Consider the following 15234-nt stretch of genomic DNA (forward strand, 5'->3'; position numbering starts at 1 on the left):
AAAACAAACCAAGTCAGATTCATTACAAAACAATTTGTGTGCGTTTTGTTTGGTGTGATTGTTCCAGCAAAGGATGCCCCCACAGTAGAGAACGGGGGTGGGATGGAGAGGCATTCAACCATTGTCTACAGGATGAAGTGTTATAAACAAACTTCTTTTTACACAGATGATGACACACACAAAAAAAAAACACCAGGGGCAGAGTGGAGTTACATGTTCCAACATATGAGTATGCTTGCTGTAGCTATGTGTAAGGGATCAGCCCACTTCTGGCGGTGTGTCTCTGTCTTTTGGTTGTTTTGATGGAAAAGAAAAACTGATGACTCAAACTTAGAGTAAGAGAGGTAAGGAAGAGGAAAACTGCATTTTACTAGTCAACAGGGTTTCTACAGGTTAAGGGAAGTTCGATTCAAGTCTTTTGAAATCAAATTTAAGACTAAGTTGCCGAAAACACAATTGAAACACACAAAACAAAACAAAATATTTCTTGCAAACAATACATCGTGCCTGGTACACGTTACTTGGCAGAGCTTTTAGCCATGGTGAAAAACGTTTGACGGACAGACACTTCTCATTGAATTTAATTTTAATCTTCTCTATGGTCCCAAGTAAATGTCTCTGCTCGAAGTTGCTATGTGTATTGAGGGTAAACCTAAAACATTAATCTACTCTGAAAGGCCCGACTGAAACCCCATCAACATTTTGACAGTTAAGTCAAGTCATACTTATTCGTATAGCCCTTTATCAAAAAACGCCTCAAAGGGCTGTACGGAGCACAAAAATGAAATAAGTTGTAAAGTATAACATCAGCTATATAAAATATTTTTGTAGGAACGGAAATATGTTGAGAAAAATATGGAAAAATTAAATATGAAACTTGGTTTACATAGGATCCAAATTCCAAATATGATTATATAAATATTAATAATATTGTAAAGTTCGTACTCAGGTAAAAAACTAAGTTGAAGCTAGATAACTCACTAAAATAGTAAAAAGTGATCAAATGTTAGCTCGAAAGCATACAAAAATGTAAAACGCTAGGTAGATAGCTTGCTATATAGCTAAAAATGTATAAAGTTAGCTAGCTACAAAGCTAAAAAAAAAAAAAGTAGCCAGATACATCGATAAATGGTAACTGGTGTGCATTTATATAGCCCATTTCAAGTCAATGAAGACCTCCCAAAGCACTTTACAATGTGCTTCACACTTACCCATTCACACACACTCACACACCAATAGCTCAAAAAAACCTGCGCATTTTTTGCTTATTCGCTTTATGAAACCCGATTGCCGGATTTAAGTTTTTTTGCACCACTAGGAGGCACTAAATATTACACACGGTCCCTTTAAAGACTAACACTGCTCCAAATTTTACACTTTGAGCGCTCACTTCCATGACATTAATGTTGATTTTGTCCAAGACTCTCCTTGTGGTCACACAATGTTGCCACGAAAGTAAATTGGTGAATTATTCAAAAAGACAATTGACTTGAAAAGCGCTATATAAAAATGCTTTTACATTACATAAATGTTTGTTTCAGTTCAAACACATCTAAATATAATTAATGTGTTAACATTTTCAAGACTTTCGAAAATTGCATTAAAGACATTTCAATCATATCTAGAATAATGAATTCATCGCCTTTTAAGACGTTTCAAGGATCTGCGGAACCCTGGTCGAGTGGGCGTTTCCTTTTTTTCTCAATTTCCCCAGACCATGACACATTGTACACGTGTTAGGCATAATAATAAATAATTTCCTTGTATTGTCATTCTGTGTAACAATGTACACAGAACGAAATGTCGATTGCACCTGACCCGTTGTAGCGAGCCGATGCAGCCGCAGCCAACAGAGGGCGCCGCCGACCACTTTTTAAGTCTTAGGAATGACTCGGCCGGGGCGCGAACCACCGACCTCCCAGTCTCAAAGCGGGCGCCTTACCATCTAGGCTACTGAGCTGGTATATAATGCAATACTCATAATGTACTTTCTGTATTTGTGTGACTAAACAACCCAAATGTATTAATGAATGAGCTTTTACTCAAGTACAACAGGGATCTAAGATAAGCACGCTGAGTCAGTCTCGCTTGTTACAATGTCAAGCAATGATACGTGTGAACCTTTAACCTGCTCAGACAATGCTCTTGCACAAGGGCTGCTGGGGCAATAAGGAAGGTAGTTTTCCTGCTGGTGCCGTGAATTTGCAGTTCGGGGGTAGAGAAAGTTGAAGCTGTTGCCAGGCAACATCACCTACAATCTGTGTTTAGTCAAGAAGCTACTTGAAGAGTGTGCCAGGTGGTCGCAAAGTATGTGGCTAAGGGAGAAAGTGGACTACGATTCTATCAAGAATATCCTAACGTCATGATGTGTGAGCTGGATCAGCTGATTTTGGGTTGACATGAAGGGAACCATTGACTGGTGGTTCTCAAATGGGAGTATGTGAAAACTATTTACACCTAAAGGGTATTATTTGACTACGAGATGTTGGTGTATAGTGTCGAGAAACCAGAAACGATTGCTAAAAAGCACAAGGAAAAGTAGAACTACAGAGACTCAGTGACTAATTTGCATCATTTTCCTTCCCAAAAAATATTTGCCCATCCTTTTGCAGTATTGCTGTAGCATTACTGTAGCTTGATTTTTGTAGTTTTTTCACCAGTTGCATTTTTCTATTATTTCCATAGTAGAATCTTTGTAGTATTTCTGTAGGAGTAAGGTTGTAGTATTTCTGTCGTAATATCTATGAAGAAGTATTTTTGTAGTATTTCTGTCGCAACATATATGTAAAAGTAATTTGTAATGCAGTCTTACTGTAGTGGTATTTTTGTAGTATTTCTGTAGTAGTTTTTCCAAACAATGTTTTGGGAGAAGTTCTAAAGTATGTTTTTAGTATTTCTGTTTTAATATTTCTATAAAATACTTTTGATTCATAGAATTAAAGTAGTACTTGCTTTTAAGTATCATACAGTTTCTTTCTAAAAAGAATGAAAACAAAATAATGTTAGATCCTGTTTAAAGCACTAAATCTGATATTTGTTTGTGTAGTAATTTTGTAGTGATTTTTAGTATTTTTGTTGCAGACCCACAATAGGGACAAAAAAAAGGAAATGTATTAGACCCGGTGGAAAGATCTGATGGTCTGGAGAGGGATGGGCACCAACAGGCTCTATTTGCCCAAGACACACCACAGGAGATGGGCCCCATGACCCTAGTGGTTAAGGAAAACATCCACCAACTTGCCACTATATTTACTAATATAGAGTCTTCATTATATTTTGTTTGGCGGGCTCTAGTTTGCCCACCCCTGATCTGGGTGCTCAGTACCCAAAAGCTCTGAGCCCAAAATCGCCCTTGGTCTACACCCAATTTGAAAAGAAACTTTAATATCGAAGAGAGCACGTGAACAAGACGGTCAAGTCAAGTCAACATCCATTGCAGCCAGGCCATCCTGGATGGGGGAATACCTCATGTGCGGTCCCTTCTCAAAGTTTCTTAATTTTCCTCATGCTGAGGTTGTTGAGTTTTTCCTTGCCCTCATGTAGGTTTTAGATCAGGGGTGGTGTAATAATTGTCTGGAGACTGTAATGGTGTGTGCAACCCTTTGAAATGTCTTGTGATGAAGGGGTATACAAATAAACTTGACTTGAATTGACTCATGTGCGGTCCCTTCTCAAAAGTTTCTTCATTTTCCTCATGATGAAGTTTTTGAGTTCTTCCTTGCCCTCATGTAGGTTTTAGATCAGGGGATGGTATAATAATTGTCTGTAGATTGTAATGGTCTGTGCAGCCCTTTGAGACTTCTTGTGATTAAGGGCTATACAAATAAGCATGACTTGACTCATGTGCGGTCCCTTCTTCGTTTCTTCATTTTCCTCATGTTGAGGTTTTTGAGTTTTTCCTTGCCCTCATGTATGATTTAGATCAGGGGATCGTGTCATAATAGTCTGTAGTCCGCAATGGTCTGTGGTTTGTCCAGCCCTTTGAGACTTTTGTGATTAAGGGCTATACAGTATAAGTAAGCACGACTTGACTTGACCCGGGATTCGAACCCACAACCCCGGAACTACGATGCCGACGTGCTAAAAGCCTGACTCACGTTTGATGATGAATACAGAAGAGTCACACAAACGTGAGAATGCTAACAATATTGTGTAACAACCTGTCGCTGAATGAAACTAAAAAAATATGGCGTGGAAAAAGGGCGTGTGGGACTCATTTAAACGATACGATTTGAGTATATTTGTGTTAGAGGTATGAAAACAGAATAATAAGTTACTCTTTTGGGTGAAAAGCGTGAATACGATGTACCTGTTGAGAAAGGCGTTTCCAAAAGCGTTGAGTTTCCGAAAGGGCTTCTTCGGGTCGACGACCAGCGCGTTACCCGGGATCACCCCGTCCTGATCCCCATGCATCACCGCGATAAACGAGTCCGTTGTGGGTTCCGGGCCGATACGCATGCCAGGGAAGTCCTGCTCCATGAGGTGTCGAATGAAAGTGGTTTTCCCGGTGGAGTACTGACCCACCAGCAGAACCATGGGCTTGTTGTCGAAGTCGGCATCTTCGAGGGCAGGAGAGTGAAAGTCGTGGAATCGATACGTGTCCTCCAAAGGGAACAGTTTGGTCCGGTAAAGCTGCCGTAGACCGTCCGCCACGTTCTGGAACAATTCAGGGTCCTTTTTCAAGGTTTTTCGGAACATGGTGAATGGAATTTAGTCGTGTCAGAATCCCCCTTTAGGACGTTAACGTTTGGAGAAAGAGGGCGGCTGACTGGCAGCGTCTCGAGGGTTAGCGGCCCGTCGGAATGAAGCAATGGCTGGGCGAGGTCTGCCAAGTTTTTGTCCCCACCCTCCGCGGTGTTAGCTAGCCAAACAGCGCCGCGCGCTCCTTTTGATTTACTCGTTTCCCAATTCAAAAATGTATTTATTTATAAAAGATAAATTTAATTATCAGAAGGACAATTTTATTTTGTTTTAACTTGATAGTTACGTTAATAACTTTAACGGCTTTCTAAGTGACGTCAGCTGACTTGACCTTCTACGGAAAGCAAGAGCGGACAATTTTGTTCCTCTTTTTTGTGTGACAGTATTTAGTTTTTAACACGATAATGAAATTGTGAATGTGTTTAATTGCTGTTAAAAATGTCGATAAAAACTGTTCAAACGTTATAGTGTTAGAAAATGATATAACGAAATTGTCTCATCTCATTAGCTGCACCGCTTATCCTCAGTGGGGTCGCGGGGGTGCTGGAGCCCATCCCAGCAATCATCGGGCAGTGGGCAGGGGACACCCTGAACTGGTTGCCAGTCAGTCGCAGGGCACACAGGGACAGACAACTCGCTCGCTCATTCACACCTAGGGACAACTTGGACCGGCCAATCTACCTGAAATGCATGTCTTTGGAATGTGGAAGGAAACCGGAGTGCCCGAAGGAAACCCACGCAAGCACAGGGAGAACATATAAACTCCGCACAGGTAGGCTGGTAGCTGGATTTGAACCCACACAGGAGGTTCCCAAGACCTTAGAACTGTGCCGCACATGCACTAACCACTGCGCCGCCGTGCTGCCCATAACGAAATTGTGAATATGCTTAATTGCTTTTAAAAGTGTTGAGAAAAAATGTTCAAACCTCACATTGTTTATTTGCTGTTAAAAGTGTCAATAAAATTGTTCAAACCCCCCCAAAAAAAATTTGTAATTCATCCATTAACATACCTGTCAACCTGTACGTGTTTGCCGTACATAGTACGTTTATTATGCATTTTAAGACGTGTACGACGTACAAGAAAATCTGTACTGAAAAACGCAAATTTGTCAATGATGGGTACCATCTGGTATAACCGACTATCACGAAACAGCAAATCAATCAAGTCAAACGAGTTCGCCGCGGTAGCCTCTATCTCTGTATTGTTGTTTTTTTTTTTTCGTTGCAAGCGTGCTACTGTGCCCATGCGTCTGCCGCCTTGGATTTCATGTGGTAGTTGTGTAGTGAAAAGAAGTCCGTCTCTTTTTAGAAAAGCAGCTTTTTCGGCTCAACTCATTAAAGATTTCTCAAACGGCTCACTTGCTTTGATGCATTATATTACGAATTACTATGTTGTATAAAGAAGTTAAGAAAAAAAAGGGAGGATAAAAGGAGAAAATGATAAAAGACAGGTTTGTGGTTATCCCTTTAATCAGTATAATATCAACAATAATTTAATCAGAAAATTAATTAATAATTTGAATAAGAAAATGTATTATTCTACTTAATTATATTTGCATGTGTTTTTTCCTTCTACAGTGAACGTCCAAGCTACCGGTACTTAATTTTTGAACTTTTTTTAATAGTAAACCTCATTCATTTCGAGCAACTCAGGATCTCACAATAAAATGTTAATTAACAAAAATTATGATATGACGAAACACATGTACAATACAACATGTTAAACTACATAAATAAACACGTTTGAAAAAAAATATGGTGTAAGATTATTTTGTAAGGGAAAATCCGACCGTTTGAAAGGGCATGGAGCCCTGGAGGTTTACAGGTATGCATTAAATATATATTTAGTTTATTTCCCAATGATCCAAAAAATCCCACAACTATAAGTCAGTAGTTATTCTTTCATTTCCAAGTTACGCTTATGACTTTAGATGGTGTTTTATAATTTGTCAGCCCCATGACCTGATCTACAGCAGGGGTGCGGAACTCATTTAGGCTTGTGTAACAGAATTCAAATTTGATTGTTTTGAGTTTTTTTGAATTCTCACAAAATCTGTGTTTTTGTTGCATTACTGTTAAAACTCTGGTACCACATTCATTTGTTAAGCCATTGGGGTGTGCGAACCGTAGTCCGCCCCCCTGTCTGTCTATCTATCTATCTATCTATCTATCTATCTATCTATCTATCTATCTATCTATCTATCTATCTATCTATCTATCTATCTATCTATCTATCTATCTATCTATCTATCTATCTATCTATCTATCTATCTATCTATCTATCTATCTATCTATCTATCTATCTATCTATCTATCTATCTATCTATCTATCTATCTATCTATCTATCTATCTATCTATCTATCTATCTATCTATGCATCCATCCATGCATCCATCTATCCATCCATCCATCCATCCATCCATCCATCCATCCATCCATCCATCCATCCATCCATCCATCCATCTATCTATCTATCTATCTATCTATCTATCTATCTATCTATCTATCTATCTATCTATCTATCTATCTATCTATCTATCTATCTATCTATCTATCTATCTATCTATCTATCCATCCATGCATCTATCTATCTATCTATCTATCTATCTATCTATCTATCTATCTATCTATCTATCTATCTATCTATCTATCTATCTATCTATCTATCTATCTATCTATCTATCTATCTATCTATCTATCTATCTATCTATCTATCTGTCTGTCTGTCTGTCTGTCTGTCTGTCTGTCTGTCTGTCTGTCTGTCTGTCTGTCTGTCTGTCTGTCTGTCTGTCTGTCTGCCTGCCTGCCTGCCTGCCTGCCTGCCTTTCTGTCTAGCCCATGGACAGGTTCTGAAAATAGCCCATCAGTGATGGGTAATCGTGATTTTTCCAGGAAATTTGATTTCTAACTGGCGTGATGTTTGAGTGGTTGACTGAGCTTACAATTACTCAACTTTTAATAATTGCAACATGGTAATAACATAGTAACAACATAGTAATGACATGATAAGTTTTCATTTTAGAACTGCATATCAAACGTGTAGCCCTTCAGTAACAAAAAGTAGCTCTCAGCTTCAAAAACGTTGGTGACACACACGCAAATTTTTGATTTGTGAATTAGTTTAGATAGATTTAGATTCTACATCCTCTGCTCTGAAAACGCTGGTCTACTAGTGATCCCAAAAGCCAAGAAGAGATCCGCAGGTTCGAGAGCGTTCTCCATCCGGGCCCGGGTGCTGTGGAATGCTTTTCCCCCTGAGATTCGATCTGTAACCTCAGTGGAAATGTTAAATCTAAGCTTAAAATACACTTCTATTCTATAGCATAAGAATAACCTATATTTTATGTTGACAATATCAGGGGATGGTGTCATAATAGTATGTAGTTTGATTTGTGCAGCCCTTTGATACTCTATGTGATTAAGGGCTATACAAATAAATAGGACTTGACTTGACTCTTAGACCAGCATTTTCAGAGCGAAGGCTCTGGACTGGAAAACAGGGGGAAATTAAATCTGAAAAATATGAGGGAGCAAGTCAATGCATGATTTTGTATACTACCAACAGAACCTTAAAATCACATCTTAAGCTAACAGGGAGCCAATGCAGGTTTAGCTAAAATCGGGGTAATGTGATCAAACTTTCTTGTCTTAGTGAAAAGCCTCTCTGCAGCATTTTGTACGAGCTGATTGATTTGGGACTTTGGGAGACCGGAGAGTAGTGCATTACAGTAATCGAGACGGGAGGTAACAAACACATCAATTATTATACAAATAAACATGACTTGACCGCTTTTTTACAGTGTGTCCTATTTTGTATTATTGTATTCCACTTATTATCTTTAAACAAATCCCTATAAAAACAAGCATTACATTTATGACTTTAAATTTAAAGTTTTAGGTTACAATCGACTCTAATTACTTTTTCATGTCCGTGTTGTCACTTGACTTTCTAAAGCAAGCCCCTCCCTCCAAAAAATAATCAAAATTGATCACATTTACAACAATGCCTATATTTCATTTTCATTAATTAATACTATTTGTCATCTGTACTTAAAGTAAACTGGTGAGCACTCTAATACATGTTAGTTACTTATTTTACAGGAAAAAATGGCTTGTGGTTGGTCTTGTTTTTCTCTCCAGTTCCACACTCAGTTTTTACCAACGTACATTAACTTAAAGGGACAGTGGGTACTATTCAGTGCCCCCAAGTGGTAGAACAAACCTTTCTTCATTAAAAAACATTGATTAGATTACTAGGCAGAAATACATTAACTATCATACCAATTGATTTATTTTTTTTATGAAAAAACATAGGTCGATATTTGTATGTATCTTACATAGTGGAATCCCTACTTAGAAGTCGTCGCCATGTTTGTCTGGCATCTTGCCATTACACTGCTCAAGGCACTGGTTTTCGTTCGCATTAGAACATATAGTGACATCTAGTGGTCAAATATTGCACACTGTGGCTTTAATGTGCACCATGCGTGTGAATTATAAAAAAGATATTTCACCAAACCTGGGTTCAAATATTCCTTTTAATAATGCAACTATTTCATTATTGTCAGCCTTTCTTAACAATAGTTTGGAAAATTTTCCGAATTTTTCAGATTTGTCTTAAAATTCCACTCTTTTACTTACCAACAAGTTGTAATCCAATTAAGATAGGCCTTGTGATGGGCTAGCTCCTTTCTTAGCCCCTCCATTATCTGCACCGCTTATCCTCAGTAGGGTCACGGGGGTACTGGAGCCCATCCCAGCTATCTTTTGGCTGTGGGCAGGGGACACCCTGAACTGGTTGCCAGCCAGCCACTCTCACTCATACTTAAGGACAATTTGGAGTCACCAATTAACCTGACATGCATGTTTTTGGAATGCCCCGAGGAAGCCAACACATAAGAATACATGCAAACCCTGCACATGGAGGCAGGTAGCTGGATTTGAACCCTGGACCTCTGAACTTTAGGGTTGACGCCGCTGTGCCGCCCTTCTTATCTCAAATTGTGATTAAAAAAGTTGGCCACATTATATAGGAAGTGAAAGGGCCGCATATAATTAATCTTGGGACAGAATTCACCCTTATTATCTTATTATTGTTTTTGCAGTAACTTAATTATAGCCATCCACGATGTTTGTGGCTTTATGTTATTCCTTCTTATGATTACAGGAAAGTTATATTTTATAAATTAACATTTTATATAACTGTGGTTGAGTCATTATATATACCTAATTATTTTGAACAAGTTATATACAGTATTTCTTATTAAATTCATCCTTTTAGAGCATTCGAAAACTATTGACTTCCACTTGATTCGGGCCAAAAATTTCTCGGCTTAAAAATAAAGAACATTTTTGCAATGTTGATGAAAATAAATTAAGCCTGAGTTTAGAAATAAGAGAGACTGATTTGTAATCCCATTTTATTGACAACACAGACATAAAATACATAATAAAATACAAATATATCATTGAAATGGTATCGGTTATCCCTCCAAAGATAACAGCAGCTCCACTGGAAGTCCAAATTTTCCCATATGGAGATGCTGTTACAGCTGGTGAGACCCAAAGGTGCACAAAGAGATTTTTTTGGTGGGGAAAAGTGAAACACATTCGTTTTTGATTCGGTTAAACAACAAAAAGAAGAATGCAAGAGGCATGTAACACAGGCATGTTAGTCGAGTTAATCCGTCTCGTCATCGATTTTTGAGCATATCACAAAAAGAAACGAGTCTCTAGATCATTTCTATCAAATTTTAAGAATTTGTCATTAATACTGTACTGTAAATGCAAACCAAATGCAATCCAGACGCTAGAGGGTAGTGTTGAGTTTGTACGGTGTGGTGAGTTGGTTCAGGTGTAAAACTTCAACTGTTAAACTAGTTAACACATTCAATGCCAAACATCTTTCTCCACATTGTTTTTTTTAATAAATACGTTGTGTTTAGAAAAGATCCCTTGCCGTTTGTGATAATATCTAGGGTAGGTTATTAACGTAGGCTGAATGATGAAGAATAATACCGAAAAACAAAGTTTAACATTTGGAGTTCATATTTGTTCGATGATCACAATGTCTTCACCGGGCCTTGGAGCCTAAATGAGTTTGACATCCCTGCATTTAAAATTGGGAATAATAAATAAGATATGTATAAGTGATCATTGTTTCCTGATGAGTATTGTTTCGAAGAGGTTATACAAAAAGGTTTTTGAATATTAATTGGAAAATGTTGGGAATCTTGCTTCATCAACTTTCTAACAGAAAACTGCTCAAACATAAAATGTTGCTGCCCTCTCTTGGTGGCAGTTTGCTAGCTGAACAAATCATTTACTGCTATCACAAGCTCCTAAAAGATAACACGGCCCACATATAATAAACCCGAGTCAAGTACTATCACGCCCTTGGATTTTAACCCCCATTCAAGATTAGAGTTTTCCTCTTATGACGCCAATGAAATGAAGGTCGTTCACCTGATAAACGAAAGAAGAATCCATGCTGGAGGTCAGGAAGTGCGATTTTTTTGGATCGTATGTTATAAGTTCATAATAAATGTATTACTTTTGCGCATTTTAAGGGCGTATATTTCAGTTGTATTTCTTTTTTTCCCCTGGAAAATAAAATCAACTTTACTACCAGCGGTGATGAACGATGACTTTTGACCTCATACCCAAGTGAAGAAAACAGGGCCATAAACTTATCAAGTTTGCACTTTCACCTCGTTTTATGACTTTATGAAAGTAAATGGTCCAGAATCAAAAGAAGTAGTACAAATATATCATTGTGTTTGCTGAATGAATCCCGGTACATTCACAATTTTCATTATTGACAATGACTCACCTTGGTCAAAGGGAAATCATAGCAGCAGAGATTCTGAGAAGATCTACTCTGTTGCAGAAGTCTCATGACATCAGACCTTGAGAAAATCCTTAGAATTGGCTACGAATTTGCACTTAAACATAAAAATTGGTTTCCATTGCCATATATAAAGCTAAATCATCGATTGCATCCAGACTATCTCTTACAGCAAGCGTTCACAACCTTTAAGAATTCAATCCTATGTGTCGAAAGCTGAGGATACCATTAGATAATAAAGATATCTTAAAATACTTAACAAAAAAATAGCACTGTTGTGAGAATATTTAAAACAATATTTTCATACTTACAGGTGTGAACTTGAGAGAAAGAAGGAAAGAAGGAAAGAAGGAAAGAAAGAAAGAAAGAAAGAAAGAAAAAAAGAAAGAAAGAAAGAAAGAAAGAAAGAAAGAAAGAAAGAAAGAAAGAAAGAAAGAAAGAAAGAAAGAAAGAAAGGGAAAGAAAAAGAAAAGAAAGCTGTGTCTCAGTCCTGAGGTAAGGCGACGAAGTGCTTGCGCTCAGACTGGCTGCTCCTTAAGACAGCAAGGTGGGCGAGAAACAAATTAATCATTAAAATGATTGTAAATATGTAACAGACCTTCCCTGCCCATAAAACACGAAAAGAAAATTATCTGTGCTCATTGTGTTTTGCATGCACCAACAAATTCACGTCATTTATATTAAGAAGGGGAAAAAAACAAATACCCACACTTATTATAACTCAATTAACTAGGATGAATTTACATAAAGTAATCGATGAAGACTTTTTCTAAGGCGTTTCTACGTGAATGTCATGATTACTGATGTAACTCAGCTGTGCCTGCGGGTTCTGATTGGCTCCCTGTCAGTATTTGAACCCAGTTCTGTCTGTCCCCTTTTGTCTGTCCGTCTGCAAACCTCAGTGAACACTAGGCAAGCCTTTTTCGACCCTGACTCCCACCTGTCCCATTTTTGGCTCCCGTCTGTCCCAGACTTCGACCTGTTTTGATCCTGACCACTTCTGCTATCCCGTCCCGACTTACGACCTCTTTTTGTCCCCGACTACGTCTACTCTCCCGTTCTGGCTTACGACTCGCTTACGACCCCGACCACCGCTTGCTCTCCAGTCCCGGCTACGACCCGTTTTTTCCGTCCCTGACACCGCCATCGCTCGCTACAGAAGATCCACTTCCGCGTTCGGAGCACCATCCGAGTACAAGAGTGACTTGCTTCCCCCGTCCTTTTTCCTCTAATAAAACTTGTGAGAAACGTAACGCAATTGGGTCCTTTTTCCGTTCTGGTCCTGACAGTATAACAGAATTACTGAATGCTTTATAAACGGTTGCATTTATTACAAGACCATTTTCTTGTGAATTTTTGTTAAAAATACATTAAAAACCTTTTCTCATTATTATTAGTATTTCTCTTATTTGTATAAAATAAATATTGTTGAAATGAAATAATGCTCTTATCTATGGAGTTTTCCCCAGGGCCTTCACTACCCTAAACACGCATACAAGACTGTGAAAATAGATTTAAATATCATGCTATGAATAGAAAAATGTATATTTATATTTTGTTGCTCTACTCTTATTTTGAAAATATGATCCTGCAAATGTTATTGCTGTCAAGACCAGAACGGAGACAGGACCCACTTGTGTTGCGTTTCTCACAAGTTTTATTGGAAGAAAGAGAAAGGGTTGCGCCCATGACGGTGAATGCTGGACGCGGGAAGCAGGTCGCTCTGGTACTCGGATTGTGCTCCGAACGCAGAAGTGGATCTTCCGTGGCGAGCGATGGCGGTGTCGGGGACGGAAAAACGGGTCAGTAGCCGGGACAGGAGAGCAAAAACGTGGTCGGGTCGGAAGCGAGTCCCAAGCCAGAATAGGAGAGAAGACGTGGTCGGGCACAAAAAGAGGTCAAAAGCCGGGACGGGAGAGTAGACGTGGTCAGCATCAAAAACGGGTCGAAGCCGGGGAACAGACGGGAGCAAAAATGGGACAGGTGGGAGTCAGGATTGAAAAAGGCTTGCCTAGTGTTAACTGAGGTTTGTAGACGGACTGACAAAAGGGGACAGAAAGGACTGGGCACAAATACTGATCGGGAGCCAATCAGAGCCCAAAGGAGCGGCCACAGCTGAGTCCCATCAGTAATCATGACAATTGCACTGTTTTAAATTGCACTATAAGTTCCACTACCGCACAAATACAAGCACTACCATGTAAAAAATACGTTAGTGATAACGGTGGAAACCAAACAAAAATCAAACAAATTCAGATACAATCACAGAGATATACATCTTGACAAGAACACAAAACAGACATGTCCTGAACAACTCATAGTTAGGGCAGACAAGCGGGAATTATTGTTATGATAATAAATACTCTTATTTTGAAGTATGCTGAAAATGTATGTGTACAGCAATGATGATAATGATGTCAGAGAAAATAGTGATGGCGATAATAATGACGGCGATGATAATGAAGGGACTGTGCATCCACAAAACGAATGTAAATATGTATATTCATGAGATGTTAGCGATCAGGAAGTCTAGGGGGTGGATTAAATAAGCAAATACTTCCTCCTATTTCTTTTCGGTCATGATCGAAACATAGTTTCCTTTATTCAGTATAGTATAGTGAGTTAAAAATACTGCCAGAAGTACAAAAAAAGCACAAAATATTTGTTTGTTTTTTTTATTTGAATGTCAATGAAATTTAAGAGTGTATGTGAATGGGTAAGTGTGGAATACATTGTAAAGCAAGTGACTTGAAAAGCGCTATAGAAAATGCAGTGCATTACTATGTACTGTACATCCTGGGGTTTCAAGTCTCATCTCGCTGTAAACAAGATTTACTACGTTGTTATCGATGATAATAAAGAAAATTATAATTTTATTTCTATTGTAATCTTATTTTAAAAATGATTCAGGTATTTTATTTTATCTAAAGTAATACCAATCGTATTTCCAATTGTTTATTCCAAGTACGTGTATTAGCTTGTTATGTTTCAATGCAGCCTATAGCCTAATAAGAGTTTATTTTCTGATGATCAATTATTATTCGAGAAATTGTTAAAATAATGTACAATAATACCAGTCCTTTAAGAACTTTTTTTTTTTTTTAAAAGGGTTAAAAAAAAAAGAAGGCAGGATCAGGCCGGAAAGGGGTTTTAATCCAAGATAATGCGGAAAGACAGGAGGAAAATGATCTGCAGTTGTAAATATGGCCACTTGAGGTCTCCAAATCCAGGTGCAATTTGCAAAGCAAATGCAGCTGCAATTCTTTCTCTCTCTCTGTCTCTCGCTTTCTTTTTTCTCTCCCACTTTTCTCTTCATGTCTTTCTCTTTTTCTGTCTTATTTTTTCTTTTCTTAGTTTTTCTCTTTCTCGATCTCTTTTTCTCATTTCTCTCTCTCTCTCTCTCTCTCTCTCTCTCTCTCTCTCTCTCTCTGTTTTTGCATTCTGCTCTCTTTCGCTCTTTCTCACTTTCTCTCTTTCTCACACTCTCTTTATCTGTCTTTTGTCTCTCTTTTTTCTCCTTTATAATCCAGTAAAAGCAGCAACATTGTAACTCAGAACGATTTATTTTTTACCCTTATAGTCTTCTCTTCAACGTCTTTATTACGTGTATTATTTGTTATTGAAACATCCGCTGGTGCCTGGTCATCTTTGACTGGGGATTACCTCTTGTCCGATCCCTTCTC

General features: G+C 38.3%; 1 protein-coding gene across 1 annotated transcript in view; it reads right to left on the reverse strand.

The window, feature by feature from the left end:
* The window catches only part of ehd1a (EH-domain containing 1a), a 29221-nt gene extending 24211 nt beyond the window's left edge, over nt 1-5010 (reverse strand). The window contains exon 1 of the mRNA XM_088343495.1: nt 4310-5010. Coding sequence (XP_088199621.1) covers nt 4310-4698 — 389 coding nt within the window. The 5' untranslated portion in view covers nt 4699-5010. The remainder of the gene's footprint in view (nt 1-4309) is intronic.
* Nucleotides 5011-15234: the final 10224 nt, after the last annotated feature.

The sequence above is a fragment of the Urocampus carinirostris genome, chromosome 9 (genome assembly GCF_059441175.1).
Source record: "Urocampus carinirostris isolate Australia breed hairy pipefish chromosome 9, RoL_Ucar_1.0, whole genome shotgun sequence".
NCBI classification, from domain to species: domain Eukaryota; kingdom Metazoa; phylum Chordata; class Actinopteri; order Syngnathiformes; family Syngnathidae; genus Urocampus; species Urocampus carinirostris.